A 21,249-nucleotide genomic window follows, 5' to 3' on the forward strand; every position below is an offset into this window, starting at 1 on the left:
CCTTCTGGCAGAGCAAAGTAGGAAGGAAGATTGCTTCAGTCGAGAAGGCCTAGATTAACTTTGGAAGAAGCAGAGCTCTGATGGATTGCTTGGTGTATGAGTCTGCTGACAGCTAGAGATGGATGGCGAGGTGGTGACATTCCCTAGATTATCTAGAATGGTCCATCCAAGCCTCATTACAATTCACACCGGTAGAATGAGTCAACCACTCCATAAAAAAAGACACCACCTGGCAGCTTGCCTGTGGGTGCTCGAAAGCAGGGCCTAGTTCTCCCTGTCTGCCCCCTGGCCCCACCCTGCCTGGGAAGTGGTCAGTCATCCCACTTAAGTCAATTACAAAGGAAGGGGCACCTAAATTCTTTACACAGTGGGGTTTTATAAATATTTATTAAGCAGATAAAACACCTCTTTTAAAACCTCTCAAAACACAGACCAGCAGACAAGGACTCCGTATCGTTATTCTTATTCTGCAGGTTAATACCTAACAACTGGTATCCAAATTGTAGAACCTCGTTCTCTTCCCCTCTGCCCCCACCCCTGAGACTCAGCCCCTCTTACCTCTGAGCTCTTTCTTACAGAGACGGAATCTCCTGGAGAGGAGAGCAGTTTACATGGCCCTGTCCTCCCCCACACGTCCAGGGTGAAGTCAGCACTGGCTACACACAAGGCACCACTGCTTCCAAAGGGCAGTGTTCACGGTCTCGTTCCCAGCTATCTAGGAAAACGCGTGCCCTCCGCACAAGCTTCAGGCTCTGAAAGGACCCAGACGCTCAGAATCAAACTTTGGCCTTTAGACCCTGATGGGTTTTGGAGTCCATCCAACTTTCTCACACGACCAAAGAGGATAACAAGTCCAGTGGTGTGATCTGTTGGTGGTTACAAGCGGCCCAGCTCCAACGCGAGCCCCGATGCCCCTTTCCCACAAGCAGGGCTTACAGTGACCCTCCCCTCACCGCCCTGCGGTGGGCCAGTCCCACAAGGACGTCAGCATCCCTTCTACCTGGCAGAAACATGCAAAAGGGGGGAAGGGCTGTCGACAGGCAATGCACAGAACTGTACTGGCTCCCCCCAAATCTTTTCATTAGCTTAATTAACCAACAAAAGTACCCGCTGTTCAGGTGGAAAACTCTAAGGGGGGTAGGTTTTGGTCTAACGGTGAACGGTGAACTTGAGCTGGCAAACTCTGTGGCTCTCTCAAGGGCCACATCTTCCACGAGAGAGAGAGAGAGAGAGAGAGAGAGAGAGAGAGAGAGAGAGAGAGAGAGAGAGAGAGAGAGAGAGAGAGAGAGAGAGAGAGAGTGGGGGGAGGCCGCTTCCGGTTCGCAGACCCTCCGCCAGCTCAGCTCAGACAGCTTCCCTCCTCGCCACCTCCGAAAGCCGTTCAAAAAATTAGCACGTGACTTCTTCCCCATGACACCACTTACAAAGTCCCTTTCTGAATTTTAAAATACTCTTAAACTCTTACTTTTCTGGTTGTATGTTTTTAATGTGATCTGCTCATTGCTGGATCTCCGGGGCCTCTTCCACACTCAGGGCTCAACGACATTTGCTGAATGAAAGACTAATTTCACTATGGCTTTCACTTCCCGCCGATTGAAGGAATAAATAAAATAAACATTGATGTCACTTACTTAACAGATGACAGATCTGATTTCAGAAGACTCCTTGTCAAACCAAGTTTACAGTTAAAGCTCATGAATAAAGAAGCCTGAAGAGATCAACCCAAGAAGTCTGCATTTGGAACATGCAAAACTGATATAAAACAAGAGGAATTACATGGTTGGGCTTTCAGGAAGAAGAGCTTTACTATGGAAAAGCCTTTCCCGGCTATAAACAGATAATGAGAAAATGATGTAATCTTGGCTAAAATTAGGTTTTAGTGTTACTCTGCTGAGAGATGTGAAAGGTGATAGATAAGAGGGGGAAAATGTTTTCCAAGTGGCTTTTAAAGGCGTCCAAATACAACCGCCTCCCACATCAGTCTATTAACAGGCATACTTGAGACATTTCCCTCTTCAAAAGGACTCTTAGAAAAGCAATGATGTGCTCTCAACCTCTTCCTTGACGAGACAAGGTTTACGAGGGTCAGGGAGGCTTCCAGCGCCCACACAACACTGCTCCTCATTAGCAGGCGCCCTCCCGCCTCAGCCCCAAACTGGGCCTCACGCTGCTGTCACCCGGTGCTGAGGAAGTACTCTCATCTGAAAATCCTCGGTCGAGTCTAACGAAACCTGGCTGAAAATTAAAGATCAGTCCACTTGCGGGCACAGGAGTGGGCACGGAAGAGTAGAAATGTGGAGAAGTACCAACTTAACAGAAGGTGGGAAAAGCAGAGATGCCTCAAGTCGAGCCCTGGTGCAGTGCCTGCAGTAACCGTGACGATTTCAGCCGCCTGCTCAGACAACGGTGGACCTCCTGCGAGGCCAGAAGTCCTGGGTGAGACCCTCCACTATCGAAAAAAAGTTCTTCCCAACCTCAAAACACCTCAGGGAGCACAAAACACCTCAGGAAAAGCCCTACGGACTTGTTCTGGCCAGTGAGATGGCTGGAAATGCCACCCACCACATCCAAGCTGAGACCTGAAGAGGCATCCCACGGTTCTGATCTCTCGCCTCTTTTCCCTAGACTAAGGTAATGACCAAGGATGGGTGCTGCTCCTTGAACCTGGGTCTGAGCAAAGACAAGGAGACCTGCAGCTGGTCCATGGTTGACACTTAACATGAGACCTTTGTTGTCATGAGCCTCCACTGCATAATGTGCGAAAGCCCCAGAAAGGGCAGGGGCTCTGCTAATCGCTGTAGAAGGGCAAACACACCTCTCAAGCACCAGCCGTGACAGCCCACCGTTTGCTGTACTGCTGAACACGCACAAGAGGTTCACAGTGGGAAAACACGTGGGACACGGTGGCTCTTCACTTAAGCTATTCCAGTGGCAGAACATTTCCTTTTCAACTCTTGGAGTTGCTGAGAGGTGTACTTAAGGGGAAGATTCTGCACATAACACCACAGTGAACCGGCAGGGCACCCCGGGAGCGACTGGCTCCTTCCACGCCCATCCACAGGTTCCAGAGTGGGCAGGAAATCCTTCCTATGAGGGGAACCAGAGGCGCAGCCACTTGTGGCCAGCTTTCTGCGTGGAGGTGAAATGAGCCTCCACATGCCGATGCACGGCTGGCCACCTCGCACAGCCAGGCCTTTGACTGCACTGTCCCAGTGCGTCCAGGCACTCTCAGCCATTGACGGAAGTCATGTGTATTGCATGGAAGCGGGTGCAGGCAGGTGGCACAGACCTTCGAACTGAGGCCAAAATTCCTCTGGTGAACTCACCAAGTGGGTCTTCAACAGAGAGCCACTTCTACTTTTTTAAGGCATAGACTGGGCAAGTAGTAAAACACTTTGATGGTGGCCCTGGGCTAAATCAAAGACAGCTGAGCAGAAGTGCAGGCACCATGAAATTAATAAAGTCACTGTTGCACCAGCTCTGCCACAGGTTCAGGGACCAGCCGGTGAAAATCCAAAATGCACGGAGATTACGTGTGTAGGAATCAATCATTTCTCTGCTGAAATTTTCTGACGGGTCCTTTTACATCTTCACTGGATTCATAATTCACCAAAGTTGCTTCCTGAGACTGAGCACTGCTGGGCTTTCTGAGTAATTGAGACAAATTTTGCTTGTTAAATAAATTCCAGGCAAGAGTATATTTGACTTATGCACAGGAAAGCAGAGAAGTCTTATGTAAGCTGCAAAACAATGGAGTTTTATCTTATCTGCGGAACTTATTGCCGCTTGCCTGTGTGTGTTTTACTGCCAAAATAAAATAAATTGAATCAGCTCACACATGATAACATGCTCTTTCCTAACTCATACTAATTGCTCGCCTAATTGATGTTTGTTGAACTTTCTCCATTTCATTGAGTGATTAGGTACAAAGCTAACAGTTGACATCTGTAGGCGCTTAACTGGCGTCTGTAATTACTGTTAATGTTAAATAATTGTTAGTTAATTGGAGTGGTAACTGACTGAATGGAATCCAGATTGTGAAGCAAAAAAGAAACCTAGTTAAATAAACATACATTTTCAGAGAAAACAACATTTTTCTGCAGTTGTCAGAAACTAGAAATAATCCAGAGGCTGTGGGATGGCCACAGGCTTCCTTCAGGCAGGAAACTTTCCACGCCTGGGGCCCCGTGTGTGACAGGAAGGAGGCCTTTGTCATTTAACAGGTCCCATTAAAGACTCTCCAGGACCGATTTGGTGGTGGGTTTTTTTTTTTATCCCAACTGTCTCCGTAAGAGTGTGTACTACTTTCTCAGACAACCAAATACTCAGGCATTTTATTTAACCAAACAAAACCCTGAATACAAATGAGTTGAAAACAGGGGCTGGTCAACATTCAAGCTCTTTAGCTCGTATTGCCAAGCACGGAGGAAAGGCTTTCAGAGGACAATCCAGGCCACCATTCTAAAGTGTCAAAAATGCAGCGATCATTCAAACCAGTAAGCAAAGAACTTTGTTACTGGTTTCAAAAGCAAGCAAAGTAATGTTGGCTTACTTCACTAAAAGAGGGACCTGTTACATCGTAATCAGCTCTGGATGATCTGGCCTAAGTTTTACCTGGAAAAGTGACATCACTGTAAAGCTTCTACTCGGAAGACACGGTCAAGATCAGTTTGAATGTTTGGAAACTCGTCCACCTTCTTCACTAAACCTCCGGGGATGGGATCCAATGTTCACCTAGGATTTCCCCACCACGGTCATCCATACGGTCAGGGAAAGACCAGGTAGAGCCGATGGGAAAATATCCAAAAGGAGACACTTTCTTACAACATGGACAATTTTAGACTCTTACTGGTTGTTTAACAGTATGAGGCATCTGTTTCCAAGAATCCTCAGGCAATAATTCCATATAACAAATTCTGTAAGAGCCTGGCTTCTATAGAAAGGTCAATTTCCATCACAAAAGGAGCTGATTGCATGCTATTTGCAGTATGGGGCTGGAGGGGGAACTCATCTACTCATAGCTCCTTTGTCTCCCATCAAGGACCAATTACCCTTCAATAGTATTTAATTCTCCACACCCCAGACGTCTCTATCTCCTAAAGACACCGCGCCCCCACCACACAACGCTCTGAAAAGTATTTAAAAAGGATGAGAGAAAGAAAACCAAAGAATGCATGACAGCCCAACACTCTCCCCTTACCTAAGATTTAAGACAGTAGAAAAATGCAGCTGGTACACAGAGGCCGACATGGGCTCTCGTGCACTGTGGGAAGGTTTCAGGCCGGCCCGTCAGCACTAAACCCAGGACACTGCAGGGAACTGAAAATGGTCTCTATGTTCGTTATGATTGGGTTTTAAACTCTAAATTAAAAAAAAAGTTTTAAAGAATGCTATCCTATCATCAACTGCATTATTTTCACTTATATAAAAAGCACAGAATTATTTTGGAAGAGGGGTTTTTCTTAAGTCAGTGGTGGCCCTGGTGGTAATATAACTGAGCTTTTCAATCACCAAACCAAGGACTTCCCCTTTCATGACTAAATCTAATGAATGAGGTGAGACCAGCTCCATTAAAGACTGTATTAGGTACTCAGTTACTGCACCTCCGCACACCAAACAGGTGTATCTCTAGTAACATGTCAGTCACCTGGTCTCTCCTCCAATCTCGAGCGACATTTCAGCCAGGTTTTCTTTCTACACCGCTCCTAAAACCGTACTGTCAAAAACACTGAACGCTCCACTGGCCTAACGGCTCGATCTCCCCTGTGCTCCATGGAAAGTCTCAGTACAAAAGGACCCCAAGAAGAGGTCAGGTGCACCTACCCGTAGGCCTGGTAGGGCCGGGAAAAGGAGAAGCAGCCCCGGTCTGAGAGCTCCGGCAGCCCCAGGGCAGCCCCAGGGCGCCACCTGGTACTCACCTGGGGAGTGAGTGAGTGGTCGCTACAATTCCCCAGGTGACCCAGGCTGGTGGGTGGCTGCTCCTCTGCTGCACCCTTTTCGGCAGACACTTGGAGCTCACAGCAGGGGGAGCACGGGCCAGGGGCTTCCTCCCTCCCTGGGTCCTTCCTACCTTGGCACCTCAGAGATGCCCACTCAGCCAGCTCAGCTCTCTAACAGCCCACGCGGGAGGGCCCACGGCTACAATGTGAGATGACAGTGACCACGGTCAAGGAAGAAGGGGTGAGGAAATCCTTATGTGAACTGCACCTCCCCGCCACCTGTCCTTTATAACTTGCCCTTTCTGCAGGGCAGATCCTGGACAGGAGGGCTCTGTGGCAAAAAGGGTCCTTTTCTCTTCCCCTAGCCCAGACCATGAAACCACCCGGGGGCTGTATATAAGCAAAGGACTCCAGAGACTACTGTTCTCCTTCCTCCCAGGTAGGGCTGCCCTGCTTTTCTTTCCTCCTCAGGGAGCTCTGCCCTGAAGCAATTTCAGAGTTTAAAAGAGATTAACTATCTTGGCAGGATGGTCATAGGCAGCAAAATACTCATCTTCTGCATTTCTGTCTGTATATCAAAGTGGCAAACCCGACAAGCAGTAGGGCCTGCGGTAGGAAAGAGAGGGCACCGCAGGCTGGCTGGCCACACTGAGTCGACTGGAGAGGAGCTTTAAGGACAAATACTCCAGCATTCTGGGGAGAAGGCCTGTTGCTCTTCTAGCAGTTCAACCAGCTCAGCCTGGACAAGAAGTCCCTCTCTGTGTGTCTCTGTCTCCCTGGGAAAGTTAATTTTTCTTTGGCAGATGGCTGAGTCACAAAGACAGAAGGATTCATAAAACTCACATGAACATCCTGTAAACATTTAAACACATAAAAACTCAGTAAGGCAACCATGACCTTGATTAAAGTTAAGCTATTTTTTTATGTGTATTACAACCCTAAGCCCTGCACTTTGGAGACTCATCTTCCCGCCTGTCATGAGTGCATGCATGCACTCACGGCTTGATTAATTTGTTTTAAAATGGGAAATAAAAGACGTCAGAAGAAAGCAACGACTTGGAACACCGACACAGAAAACCTTACTAGTTCTCTATTAAATTGGATGGACCCAACAATACAGAGAATGTCAAAATAAAATCAACGGGCAGAAGTGAGAGAAGACATAGTCATCATACCTAACTACTAAATGTTATAAAAAATCCCCACCAGAGATGTCAGGCCCCGGACTGGGAGGTTTGCTATGGTCGGAAATGCTCACCTAAAGAGGCTAAATGATTTATTCAAGCTCACCAACAGATTGACGGGGGTTTGAGCCGCGGGCCCTGCTGCTTCAGCCTGGAGCTTCATCCCCAACATCCCAACATCAAAGCTGTGCCCCCCTCCACCAAGCCCCCCACCACAGTCAGTCTGCGAGATTAACACTGCCCTCCCACAGTGGCATTTTATGGTCCAAATCTGCCCGCCACTGGGCTCAGCGGCATAATCTCATCTCGGCAGCGGCTTACAGCCAGGCTCCTCTGAGGCAGGAGCGCTGAGGAACTCTGGCGCTGGAGAGGGGGTGTGTAGCTTTAAACATCTGGAGGTGCAGAAATACACGTGTCAGCTTCCCTGCGTGCTTGTTCGACAGTTCAATACACGGAGGCTTTGAAGATTTCCCCAGTCGTGTTTGTTACCTGGTGTAAGTTTGCCCTTTCTTACAATGCTTTTCATTGCTCTTGGCTAAGAATACCGGACAGAGACAGGAAGGAGATCTGACTTGCAGGCAGGCAGGCTGCTGTTCAGAACTTGAACTTGATGTGCACGAAGCTGACAATTCCTTGAAGGCCTTGTCAACCATCCATTCCATAAATACTGCCACTACTCCGAGTGAAAACAGACCAAAAATCAAGAGCACATCGAAAGACTCTCTGCACCTGTCTTGAAGTCATTGTTGACATTATCGCTACACAATGAATCGCTTTTTGAAGTTGTTTTCCTGATGTTTAGCAGTTTGAATACTAATCCCTTTAACAAAACTGTCCCCATCTCCCCCACCCCTTTCCTGCTCCCCTTAATCCCCTTCTCCCAAGGGAGGAGGCAGGAGCTGGACACCAGTCAGTCTCGTCGGCAGCACCTGGATTTGCATTGATTCAGCCTCTTGTCATTCATGTTACCAACAGGAATTAGCATAAGGCATTAAGGGGCAACTCAGGAGGAGAAAAGAAAGACTATTTTGATGGAAATAAGGGGCAAAGGCATAATCTGCCATCAACTAAAATGCTTATTTGTGTATGGTTTCCCAAGCAAAGCTCAGAAAAAGCCTATGTTGATTTTAGTGTTCACAAAGAAATCTTAATCCCTTTAAGGCAACTAAATCACCCCCAGAAAAGCAGCTCAGGAGAAAGGCACCCTGTCAGGGGGTGACTATTCACAACCAAATAGATGCCACAAATCACACTCTGTAAGTAAACACAAATAAGAATGTGGGAAACGTTGGATTGGAAAAGGGAAAGCAGGGGGCAGAGCAGGAGGGAAGAAGCTGAGGGGCACTCCTCATCATCAATCACTCTTCATCTGCCCTGAAGAGAGCCTTTCAGCCTGGCCAGGGCAGCGGCAGCCTGAATGCGGGTCCCCGAGCCAACCTGCTTTCTCGGGCTGATCCCAGAGAGCAGACACATTCCAGAGCTTTATAGCAAACTGGCAAAAAAAAAAAAAAAAAAAAAAAAAGACCCAGTCACGTGGGACTGAAGATCCTGGGAGGGCTGGGGCCTGGTTGTCACTGAAACAGAACACCTCCTTTGGGTGACCAGCCCATCTCAGCCTCCTCCTCCTCTCACCCACCCTGCTTTTCACACAGATGCATCTCGGTCTACCAATCCTCTCCACCATCAAAATGAGCAATAAACAATTACACGTTTTTACACATGAGTAATGTATGACATGAACTGCACATATCTTCTTTTATTGAGCTTTTAGTGTTATGTTAGGAAATTCATACAAACTTTCACTCCATCAAAAATATGATGAAATATAAAACTGGAGTACTCCGTTATGCAGAAAAAGGGATAAAATTCAATATGACAATCATTCTGGGAGTAACAGCAATGACATAAGCACATACACCTCAGGGGAACTCTAAACATAATGTACTATTTATAATTGCAGTTGGTTCCAACTCTAAAATAACATGGGAGCCTGAAAGTAACTGCACTTGAAAATGTGTCTTGATAACCATCTCGCAAAAAAATGCTAGCCTAGGCAACTGTGGAATGCTGAAGTGGCTTCAAATTTCACTTTATGAAGGCCCCAGTCTGCACAGGTGCGGCCCAGTATCATCCAGGTAATGCAGAGCGAGATTCCCAGAGAAAAGCACACCTTCTCTTAGCAAGTATCATGCACGCCCCTACATCAGGTTCTATGGTGGAGACGAAAAGATCGAATAGTTTATATAATTGATACCTTTCAAATCACACACCTTTGCAAAGCCCCTGATTAGACACTACCTTAAATTTCATTATTTCCAACAATACTGCTACAAATGAAAACTGCCCAGAAATCAATTGGTGATGATTTAAGATTAAGTTTTCCCTTAATGTACTGCTATATCATTAGCCTCTCTAACTCCGACTATTGTGGTTTAGAAGAAATTAATGGGAGAGCATGTATTTAAATTTTGCCCTCTTGCTCGTTTATTAACTTTACAGAAAGCCCACAGCAGAGTAAGGCTTGGTTTATGGCCATAATATTGTGAATACTAAACAGCCACTGGTTATTAGAGTCTGCAGTACAAATCGGCTATTTACAGCTCTCCAACTATTGGGTAGTTGATAACTAACAATAAAGTTAAGGCATTTTGAGAACTACTAGTCTCCATTATTGCCTCCTACATTGCATTAAAACCACACAGACAGTCGTGACTTTTTAGCCAAATCAATTTTAATAAGGATTCAATGTATTCTTTAAAATAAACGGGTTTTAATGTATCACAAAAGAATACAGCGTCTGTCTCAAGCAAAACCACAAAATATAAACAATTCCAGAATGAAAAAAGAAAGACCATTGCTATTTATTCTTCCTTCCTAGGCAATGACGATGATGCAAATATAAAAATATGTGAGCCATTGCTCAGAATTAGAGTCTTACCTTTGTTTACAATGACAGCATTGAAGAGTTTTTCAGAGCTGGTATCTGATGCCTGAAAAACAAGAAGGGAGAAAAAAATACTGACATTACTGTTGTCTCCACCGTCGTTACTATTATTTTACGTCTGCATTTTAGAAAAGCCAACAGGGGAAGCAGCCATTTCCCCAATCGTCCATAAGGTGGCGCTAGGTGACTGCGAGAGAGAGACCTGCGCCGGCTATTTGCTGGGGAAAAAATCTGATTTTAAAAACGTGTCTTTATTAGACGTATTATCTGTGCAAAACATATTTCTATGAGATGATACACAAAGCAATTCAACTCGTTCACGTAATGATTTTGCAATTTTGTTGACAGATCATTATTTTGGAAATGCTACTTTCTTCATATTTGCAGACATGCCTATTTTTCAATTTTCTTTTCACAAACCAGAAATGCCTATTATTTAATGCCAAGCTTTTCCTCACTAAAAAGTGTTGACTAGTGCTCCCAGAAATTAATTTATAAAGCTAGTCATCTGGTGACCCCGAGATCCCTGCCCCTGACAGTAACCAGGACGACCTTGGTATTGAAACCAAGCAAGCTGAGCTGCCCCCAACACCGACAGCACACACGCCACCAGCATAATTTCCTTTCTATTTTCTAGAGATCATGTGTGCTAATTATTACACTGGCTTAAGGAAGGTGAAATAAGCCCGTTGAAACAGCAAGAGTACAGCTAGTTTAAATTATATACAGTAATGCTCTGGAAAATAAACATGAAGTCCCTTTGAGGGAAAAGAACGTTTTGAAAGCATTGAATAATTCTAGAACTTGAAAAATTAAAAAATTAAAAACTAAGCACCCTTACTGTTTAATCTGAAGATGTGTCTACACTTCAAGTTATCATGGCTATGTTACATTTATGTTGTTTTGGCCACTGAATCCTTGTAAGAAACCACTTATCTTTCACACTTCATAGAGGTGCACGTTTGACAAAGCAAAGCACAGAATGTCGAATAAATTTTAAAAAGAAAGAAATGTAGAAAATAGAGGAAGGGGAGATTCTGAAGTACAGCATGTTCTGAATTTGGGGCTGGGTTTTAGAGACAAAGAAAATATTCTGTTTGGTTTTTCCATGTTATATTGACAGAGATGAGATATTCCTGTGCACATCTGGGGACCACGTTCAAATTCTCAAAGCAAGTGATATAGGAAGACATAAAATATTTTTATTATGACTACTTTTCCCTTTATTTTTATTCTAATTTTCCAATTTTAGGGGTGGTTCAGAAGATTGAGATTTCTAGATAATGTGGGTTTCCCAGGTAAAAACTCAGAGAGGAGTATTTCACCATTCTTTGATGAAAAACTGTATTTGATTTTAATTGGAATGGCTATGTTAAATTAATGGCTTAAAAAAATAAACTCCAGCTAATATTCTTAAAAGGAAACAAAATCTGTTAATGAAATCATCGTTTCACATTAAAATAACCCTTGTAAATCTTGAAATTACTTATTACAATGAGCCTGGCTCAAAGAAATATAAAAACAAATCACTGCACCCCAAAAGCAAAAGGCATAGGTAAGGAAAGGAAACGGTTCCTGACTGAGTCTGGATCTGCACTTGGCGTGTGTGAGAGAGTGAGAAAGAGATGGAGTAGGACAGACGCTGTGGGTGAAGGTGCACAGGCCCTCTGGTTGTCTTCCACACCCTCCTTCCGGGCCGCCACCTTTGTCAGCTCCACTGGGCCACATGCTATATTCTCAAGTAAGTGGTTGAGGGATCCTGTGTCTGAAGCAAACTTAGATGTGATTATTATGATGCCAACCAGTAAGTTATGACAGAAATAAGTCTGACAGGATATTCCGAGAGGCTTAAGAATACGCCTTCTAATAAAAGCTTTTGGAGCCCTTTAATTTTCTGATACATGTCACAAAGTCTCTAAGGATGCCCCTTGCAACGGGGGAAAGGGGGGGTGGGGGTCTCAACAAGGCCGCCACAGAAAAACACCCAAAAGAAAATGATCGCCATGGGGCTTTGGCTGATCATAAAACGACCCTGGATGCCTTCCCTCTTCCATTCAGATGGTTAAAACTGTGGCTGACCGCTGCCCTGAAAGTCAGAAAAGAGCTTCTTACCCAAAGTCTTAAGGGAAACTACAAGAAAATTATTTGTTTTTCCTCCGTAAACTTTCCAAATTCTACTTACACTTTTAAAGCATTTCAGCAAATTATTTGGCCCCTAGAGTTTTAATGTTTGGTGTATTTTCATTTTCACTGTTTTTAGAAAAAAATCTCCAATTCCGTACATTAGCAGGACTATCTCCCTATTTTTTTAAATGTCAGGAACCACAACTGGAAACGTGGTGAGCGGAGTCTGCAGAGGAGCGGAGCTTTTTCTCCCCTCCTTTGTAACGCGGGGTACCTTCACATGCTAAAGACCTTTATTTAGATTTTGCTCGCCATTTCGTTTCATGCCCCTTATTCGGTTATGGAGGATGAGGTCTTTAAGTGGCTGCATGTAAAAAAATTGATACAAAAAAAAGAGAAAGCTTTTTTGGTTGCTTTTTGAGGAGAGCGCAGATTTTTTTAATACTAAAAATTTACTAGGCGCCGTGGTTGTTTAAAGAAAAGTTAAAGAAGTCAAACAAATTGAAGGAACAGAGGGAAACCAGTAAAAGCCTTTCGTGCAGAAGGGGGTGGGACGCAGCCGCTCTGGGTCGGGGTTCACCTAAATTTCCTTCGGCCGAAGACTCGGGGGACAGCCCTCCGCACCCGTAGGAAGAAGGACTTTTCAAAAAGAAAAGGGAAACCTCTCCGAAACTTAAGCGCGAGTTCTCCCCCACACTGCCGCCGATCCCGAGCCCACATCTCCTTTCGTTTCTCCCTGGCACCGTGTGCGGGCCGGGATCCGACCTCAGCGCGGGGACCGCGCAGCGAGCCCAGCGCCAAGGTCTCTGGCCCCAGTCGCGCAGGCCCCGGCCCGGCTCCGGGTCCGGCGGCGCCCTGCGGGCGGGGAAGACGCCGGGAAGTCTGCGGCCCCTGGGCCCTACGGAGCAGTTCCCGCCGCTCGCGCCGCAGCTCCCGGGCCGAGCCCGCCGGCCGAGGAGCAAAGTACAAAGGCGGGCGTCCTGGGCGCAGGAGGAGAGCACGAGGGAGGGGGATGACTCGGGGGCTCCGTCGCGCCAGACGCCAGGAGCCCGCCCCTGCCACCCCAGCCCGCAGGCTGGGCCGCTGCAACAAAAGACCCCCGACCCGGCCGCCTCCCCTCCGACCGTGGGCGGCGGGCGAGGGGCTGTGCCCCCAGGGCTGCATTACCTGGTCGCAAAGGGTTAAGCGGTCCTGTCAGCCCCAAGTTCATGGTTGGGTTCCTTAGCAGGGTTCACAATGGGGGATCGTCAGAGACCAGGGGGAAACCAGCCAAACACGCGAAGAGAAAACGCCCAACTCCGACTGGGCTCCGTTCGCAAGAGTCTCCTGCCGTCCTAGCGAAAGTCTGAAGCGGATGCACGAACCAGATCCGTACGGGAGCGACAGCTTCAGGCGGCGGGAGCCGGCGCCGCGCACACATCCAAAAGCGGCCGGACCAGCAGGGCGGCGGCGGCGGCTGTGGCGAGAGGGACGCTCCCGGCCGCGCTTCCCGCTGCCTTCGAGCCGCTCTTTCGGCGCGCGGGGCCGGCGGGGAACTGCGGGGACCCGAGGAACGTCCCGGGCGGGCCGGCTGGCGGGCGAGGCGGACAGGAGCGGCCCGAGCCGCGGCCGCGGCGCGCGGAGCTAAGAGCGAGGAGGCGGCGGCGGCGACAGGACAAAGGAGACCATGTGCGGAGGGAGGGAGGAGGGAGAGGGAGGAGGAGGAGGAGGGCGCACCGCGGCGGCGGCGGCGGCGGCGGCGGCGGCGGCGGCTTCTCCCCGGCGGCAGCCTCGGGCTCCCCGACTGCCGGGCCCGCCTCTCCAGCAGCGCCAAGGGCCGCCTGCTCCTGATCCCGCCGCCGCCGCCGCCGCCGCCGCCGCGCCGGAGGGGTACGCTCCGGGAGTCTTTATTTTTGGCCAATCTCACCGGCGCGCGGCGCTGGGGGCGCTGCAGCGGCCGGGACGCCGGGCGGGCTACGCGGGGCCGAGGGCGACTCCGGGCGGGAGCTGGCGGGCGGCGGGCGAGCGCCCGGGGCTGGCTGCGCTCCGGCCCGCGCTCGCTCGCGGGCGCCTGCCTCTCCCGCCGGCTCACAGCTCAAGTGAACTCCATCAGCGGCCGTCACCGGCGCCGCGGGCACCCTGGCTGAACGGGTGTCAGGAGGGGGCGGCGGCGGCACCGGGGCCCCTGGCTCTGGACTTCGCTCCCCGATTGCGCCGAGCGCGCATCCGCCAGACGCTAGCAGCTCTCGGAGAGGGACTTCCTCGGCGCGCGGAGCCCGATCCGCCGGTGCCACCGCCCCTCCTCCGTCCCGCCCCGCGCGCTCCGCCCCTCGCTGCCTCTCCACTCGGCCCGACGCCCAGTCGGCCCCGCGGGGGCGCAGTCCCTGGGTGCGACCTCGACAGCTGTCTCTCGGCCCGCAGCTCGAGCCTTTGGTCTCCAAGCCGCCTTCCTGGCGGACAGGCTTGGCGGGAACTGCAACGTCCCGCGCCCTCGCCGCAGTTGGGGCTTCCAATATTGCGTCGAGGCCGGGAAAGGCCACTAGGCCCGTAGCCCGGACTTGAAGTGCAACCAGGCTAGCGACATCTGCACAGAGCAAGCTCTCTAGGCAGGAAAGTGATGTATGTGAAACGCCTGGCACACAGTAGGTGCTCAATACAAAACAGTAAGTACATTGTTGAAAATGGAGGAATGTCAGTCTAGTATTAGAAAAAAAAAGGTTTTTAAACTAACTTCACCCCATCATGATCAAAGACTGAATGCAATTTTTAAGTCTTAAGAATAACTGAGTACACCAAGTGGCCATTTACAAATCCCTCCTTCTCTTATTCTTAACATTCACTGACAAAGTGGAGCCGATTGGTTCCCCGGGCATCCACCACACATAAAGAAAGGAGTAAAGCAATGCCATAGTCTCATTACATGGGCAGTGATTACTGTCTTCCTCACACTTACCATCATTGTGTTCTTTAGAGCCGGGGAGGGGGTCAGAAGGGCGCTGAATGACTACATACTTGGCCTTTGGTGGATTTCCCCTGGAATCCCACTCCCGACCAGAGCATGCCCTGCCCCCTTCTGTCCACTGGTAGCACCCTCTGCAGACTTCTGGCTTCCTTACTCACTATCCCAACCACAGAGGCCCAGAAAACGTGCTAGGCCATAGTACCTGGGCCATAGTGGGGGAGAAGAGATTCTCTGAAAACTCGCTGTGATTTTCTCAGCACATGAAAGAGGGAAATAAAGCCTAGACTGCAACTAGGAGGGTTCCAGGGTAGAGCAGGCACACCGAGGAGGAGTGAGAGCGGAGGGAAGCTCGCAGTTCCTGATTTCCCTTACAGTGCCACCATACCTGGGTGGCAGCTGAGAAGACAGGAAAGGAACCCGGCTGGGGCGAGACTGATACCACACACCAATGACATTGCAACTAGTTTAAAGCAATAAGGCCCATTCCTCACCTCTTTGAAGTCGAACATGTGTCACTGTTTGATTTCATGGCACTCTTAAAAAATGTCTCAAGGGGAAAAAAGGAGGGTGCTTGCTGTATGGCACACTTCTTTTTCCTGAACCTCCAAAAACAATTAATTTAGGAAATAAGAGGGCCCCTCTCTCTCTCTCTCTCTCCCCTCATGCTCTCCCCAACTGGTAGCACCTCGTGGTGTTTCTAAAAACAGTGTTTAAAAAAAAGATAGGTAGTAGAGATTTTTCTCTACCTCCAGAGAAGTCAGAAGAAAAGGTGCCTGGGAAGGTTTAAGTTTGGAGTTGGATTTTCCTACTGCTTATAAGATGTCACAAAACCAGCTGAGGCCCCCCAGCCAGGGGGCATTCATTCTGAAGCTGTTTCTGCAATACCCAGATAGCTCAAAGGCAAACATTAAATTTTCAAGAAAAGACATTAAAATGTTGTTTCTTTTGGAGCAATCAAAATGGGAAGCTTTTCTTGTCCTGTTGCCCTAATAAAATCAATATTACAGGGAAGAAATTGCCAGAGCTCCTGCCATGTCCCCCTTGGGCCGAACGGAAACGCACAAAAGGGTGGGCAACTCCGATGACCAGCTGAACAACCACTTAGCCCTCTGAGGAGCTTTTCTCAGGTAGCATTTCTGACACTTAGCGGGCCTGGCATTAGATTGCCGTCTCTGAGCATTAGGATTTCGACCACAGAGGAAAGCCTGGGACAGATCTGCATGGGTCCATGCATTTTTATTACCTGTAATCAGGAGGAAGGCAGAAACACCAACAGCCAAGCCTCCAGAGAGCCCACAGAACGCAGCGTCTGCAGCGTCCACGTGCAGTCCCCCTGCGCCCTGCCTAAGCATGGCCTGCTCCCCACCCCACCGCGGCCCACCACTGCCACCGGGCTCCGTTTCTCAGCCTCTCACCATTGGTTCCCAAGGTGCCCTGTTCCCCCTCCCGTCTGGAGGGGAGGGATGCAATGCCCAAACTGGAAGGGAATAGGTACAGGGCAGCATCAGAAGTACAGAGGAGGAAGACAGGGAAAAACAGGACACGGGCAATCCACACACTGGAAGACTGAGTATCCTGGCTCGAGGTCTGACTTTCTGACCTTCAGGAATCCAGATTTATCATTATTTTTCCTTGAGACATTTAGCTTCCCTTCACTGGAATTTTAACCTAAAGATTATGAAGTCCAATGCCTGCGACACCCAGAAGGTTTAGCATGCTCGCTCTAATGGCCTGACGTCACCCCCCACCTCTGAGGCAGACTGAAGGAGAGCAGGTCGCACGGAGTGGGGTCCCTAGCAAGAACTAGATCGCTAGAATATGGGCTCAATGGTCTTCTCAGAATTCGATCAGTTATTTCAGAAACAAAAAAACGATTTTTGATGTATGACCAAAGTTTATGATTAACTAGCTACCAGTTAAAACAAACATGCTAAATTAAAATATGGAGTCATCTTCATCAAATCTCAAACTATACCTACATACCTCTAAAGATAAAGATAAACTGGCTTTAATAACTAATGGGAGTGCTTCTCAGCCCATCTAAAGTGGAAGAGTTTTAAAGCTTAAAATGTGAGGTTTGATTCAATTTGTACCATAAATTACCAGACTGAGACTAAGCATTTTCTGGTAAAATATTTGTTACAAATGCTGGTCCGTCTGTTGAGCACCTTACATAGAAAAAGTCTATTAACTTCATGGTGTTCTACCTCATAAATAAGATGCATGTCAGGCCCTCACTCACAGAACATGTGCTGGGTGATTCTTGGGTGGTTTGAAAGAAGAGGAACTTCCTCAGGCTCTTCTGTTTTAAATGACGTAGTCTGAAAAGACCGTGAAAAGGGAGTCGCAGCACAAGTGCTCTCTCTCCAAGTAGCCCCAGGACAGCCGTCGCCCTGCCTGCGTTACTGCTGAGTGGTGTGAGGCTCCATCTTTAAAGCTCCTCAGATTTTGAAAATACAAATTTCTACCTGTTCTTTGGGCGGAGAGTAAGAGCGAACATCTGGTTGACAGCATGGCCCTACTGCTTCTGAGCCCGGGGGCCTCATTCTCCTCACCGGTCAGAGGACATGGCAATGGTGCGTGCACCTCAGAGGGCTGTTGTCAGCGACCACACCTGGCACTCAGGACGTGGGACACACGTGTTGGCTACTATGGTCACAGATGACACTCATATTTTGATTACTGTGGAGAACAACGAAATAAAAGTATATTTGGTATGGCAGCAGTGTGCATGGCCGTGCCTTCTACTGCATTCTGTCAGTGCGGACCACCATAGCGACAGTAAAAATAACCACACGAACATCAAAACGACGCCAGTCCCAGAAAGGGGTGCCAGTGGTTTGTACCATCTGTACTCGAAAGCCCCAACTTCACAAAGGCCTCGCTGCAAACAATCCCTCCAGATGCGGCCAGAACCTGGATGTTACAGAGTCTGGCTCACATGATAAGGCTGGGTAATGGGAGTAACGTGTATCTTCTCGTTAGAGAACGAAGCCCAATTCTGAGTCAAGCGAAATGTTACGAGAATGCACCAGGCTTTAAGACGCCATCAACCTCCTAATGGCAAGGACTTCGATTCCTTAAAACATCAAATAGCATGCATCGCAATTATGTCATTTGGACGTGGTAAATTGTGATTTCCAGTTTAGAAAGGCCTACAGATTTGCTATGATTAAAAATGGTTTCTTACTGAGGCAGAAATACGTTTTGTTTTTTGCTCCTTTTCTCTGTGTGGGATACCACCTCGATTTGATTCTAAACCCCCCTCTAAAAGGACTGTGCCTTGCATGTCTCTATTCACACCACAGCCAGAGCAGTGGTACAGGGAGCAGAGCCATGTGCCTGGAGACGGAGCCCAGCACTTAGCATCTGTGTGTGAGGATATGCCCAGCCTCTTCTGTGACATGTCTTCTCCATGAGCCTAGTTTCCTGCGGATCTCATTCACTTCTTGGAGAGTGCTCACGTGTCACGTACCCAGCCTGGTACCGGCAGGCCTACCTCAACAGGTACATGATGAGAGAGGATGAATGGATGGCTGAGACTTCCCAGCCTGCCAGGGAGGCAGGGGCACCTGACAAGTGTCTGGATAAGTGATAAAACGAAGGGACACTCGGGGCTGAAGACGGCTGCTGAGAAGCCCAGAGGGACCTGCAGCTGGATGGAGGTGCCTGCTGCTCCTTGCCCACGTGGGCGACCAGGAGTCCTTGTGTGGAGAACTGAAGTCAACAGGTTGCTCAGCCCTAGCCAGCAGGAAATCGCCCCGCTGCCAAGGTCTCCCGGCTTCCCGCCTCTGTTCATTCCTGACCTAGTGCCTTCCATGCTGCCCGGCCCAGGACAGCAAAACCTTTCCTGGGTCCAAGGGATTTCTCCTGTGGAGGCCAATTCATTTTAAACTACGAACCATGATTTTCTCCTCTAGTGATGCATAGCGAGCCAACCTCAGGTGGCCCCCAGCCCCTCAGCTCTGTGTCCCCCACCCTTCTGAATAAGGAGGCTTTTAACTGGAAGGTTCATTACTTATCACTCTGAAAGGGGACTGCAATAGCTCACGCTCTCGCTGTGGTAAAGCAAGGGCCTCTACCACTGCATGCCGATGCTGCTACAATTGATCACGGAGCTGCAACGAGAGGGAAGTAAATAAGCCCAACTGGGCTGGTTTATGATGCATACCACTGAGATGCAGGGAGAAATAAATATTTTCCAAGTGTAGAAGTCAAGAAAAAGAATTTCACTTTCAAACTTCACAGTGTACTATAAACTACAAAGGGAAAAAGTATAAAAAACCCCCATAAAATATCTCTTACTTAACCTCTAAATCTACATTAAGATATTAATATTCAGAATCTGACAGTCCCACAAAGAAAGGCAATGAAATATAAATATATGTTCAATCTCTGCTCATGCCGCCCAACGGCACCTTACGTTTCATGGAAGCACGTAAGAGCAGGACAATGCAGTCACGTCTTCCTGGTTTCACCTGTGCTCAGTTCAGGCTCCTGTCACACCAGTTAACACGGAGAAGTCTTTGCAATCAGGGGTCCAGAGACCTGCACTTGATATCAAGTCCAGCCCGCTTGAGGACAGGCTCTTGCCCTGCTCAAATCTCCAGTACCTGGGCCCTCTCACTATTTCTATGTGGAGATGGGTTTGGCAGAGAGGACCCGAGGCAATTAAAATGCAAAATGTGTACAAAATGTGTGCATGTGCTAAAAGGATGAGCAGAACAAAATGTGCAAATAAGCCAATGGAGATGATACATTGAGAAAAGTAAAGTGTTAAATTGAAAAGAAAATGTTGTTGGTGAGACGTTTCCTTTAGCTGTCTTTGTATAAATTATCCCAGAATCTGATTCTTAAACAGGCTTACTGGACACTGGAATCCACGGTCCCTAGCCTGGTGGCTAGGAGTGTGGGTGGAAATTAGAAGGCCTATCTTTGAATCTAGTCTCTGTCACAACAGCTGGTTCATCTCCAGTTATTATGTAACATCTCCTAAGCCTCAGATTTCTCATCTGTACAATGGAGCTAGTAATACAACTCTCAGAGAGCACTGTTGCAAACATTAAATACAATAATGCCTCACGATGCACCTTGTGGCTGTGCTCGTCATTCAAGGATGACTCACCGGTGGGGGGGCCTTCAGACTGGGGCCGTCATCTCCCCGGGGGCGACTGTGAGGCAGCTGTTCTAGTGGTTGAGAGTGTGTCTACTGAAAACACAACTGCTGGGTTCAACTCCTGGCTCTTCCTCCACTTTCACTTATTAGCTTTGTCACAGCGAAAAGACTGCTTCACATCTCTGTGCCTCAGTTTCCTTGTCCACACAATAAGGCAATAGTAGCACCTACTGTTATCACAGCAACTGCTGTGAGGGTTCAGTAAATGAATGTGTGTAAAGCACTTGGAGCAGTACCTGGTGGTTATCAGCCACAAGTCATCTAGGAGTAGAAGTTCTTAGTTCTGGTTTTGTGAATGAAGGGGAAGTAAAATAGGTCCTCCACGGTGGCACGACCAAGGCAGCCTTGCCCTCCTCTCTGCTGGCTGGATGGGCTGTGAGGCTGAGCTGCGGGTGGGGAGGTGGTGCTAGGCTGGGGGCTCCCTCAGGAAGCAGTGGCAGGCATTGCATCCCTGTACAGTTCAGAGCTCCAGCCAGGGTATCCCAGCCATGAGCATGGTCTTGGGAAAGGGGGTCCAGCCAAGGAGGCAGTCCCTGTAGCCACCGACAAGGGTGCAACTGTCTGTGCTTCCACAGACGCAGGAAGAGGCCATGTTGCAGAAGGCTGCTCTGGACAACTGGGGCAGCTGGTGGGCTGATCATGTTTTTCAACTTCTATGAAAGACGCATTTTAGCTACTTTAGACTAAGTGAGCTCCCCAAAATGCTCAACAGCTCAGGGAAGAGAAAGGCGCCCTTGAAGCCACCCTAGATCTTCCTTGGGTGGATGCTTAAAGGATTCATCTGAAAATTGAGATGTTACCTCATTTGGCCTGCCCGACCATGTTTCCCACTAAACAAGTTAAACCAGGTACATGACTGTAACTTGAGTTGTTTTGTCCTGAGGGAAAACGCTTTTCTATGTCAGATTAAAGGACCCTCATTTCTAGCTTCAGTTAGTCCC

General features: G+C 48.4%; 1 protein-coding gene across 3 annotated transcripts in view; it reads right to left on the bottom strand.

Annotated features, from left to right (window-relative positions):
* Nucleotides 1–21,249, bottom strand: part of AUTS2 (activator of transcription and developmental regulator AUTS2) — a 1,150,881-nt gene that overhangs the window by 73,462 nt on the left and 1,056,170 nt on the right. For all 3 annotated transcript variants that reach the window (XM_045819369.1, XM_045819367.1, XM_045819368.1), the window contains exon 6: nucleotides 10,062–10,113. In XM_045819369.1, the coding sequence (XP_045675325.1) occupies nucleotides 10,062–10,113 (52 nt within the window). The remainder of the gene's footprint in view (nucleotides 1–10,061; nucleotides 10,114–21,249) is intronic.

This window comes from Phyllostomus hastatus, unplaced genomic scaffold, assembly GCF_019186645.2.
Source record: "Phyllostomus hastatus isolate PE091 unplaced genomic scaffold, TTU_PhHast_1.1 phas_scaffold_385, whole genome shotgun sequence".
In the NCBI taxonomy this organism is placed as follows: domain Eukaryota; kingdom Metazoa; phylum Chordata; class Mammalia; order Chiroptera; family Phyllostomidae; genus Phyllostomus; species Phyllostomus hastatus.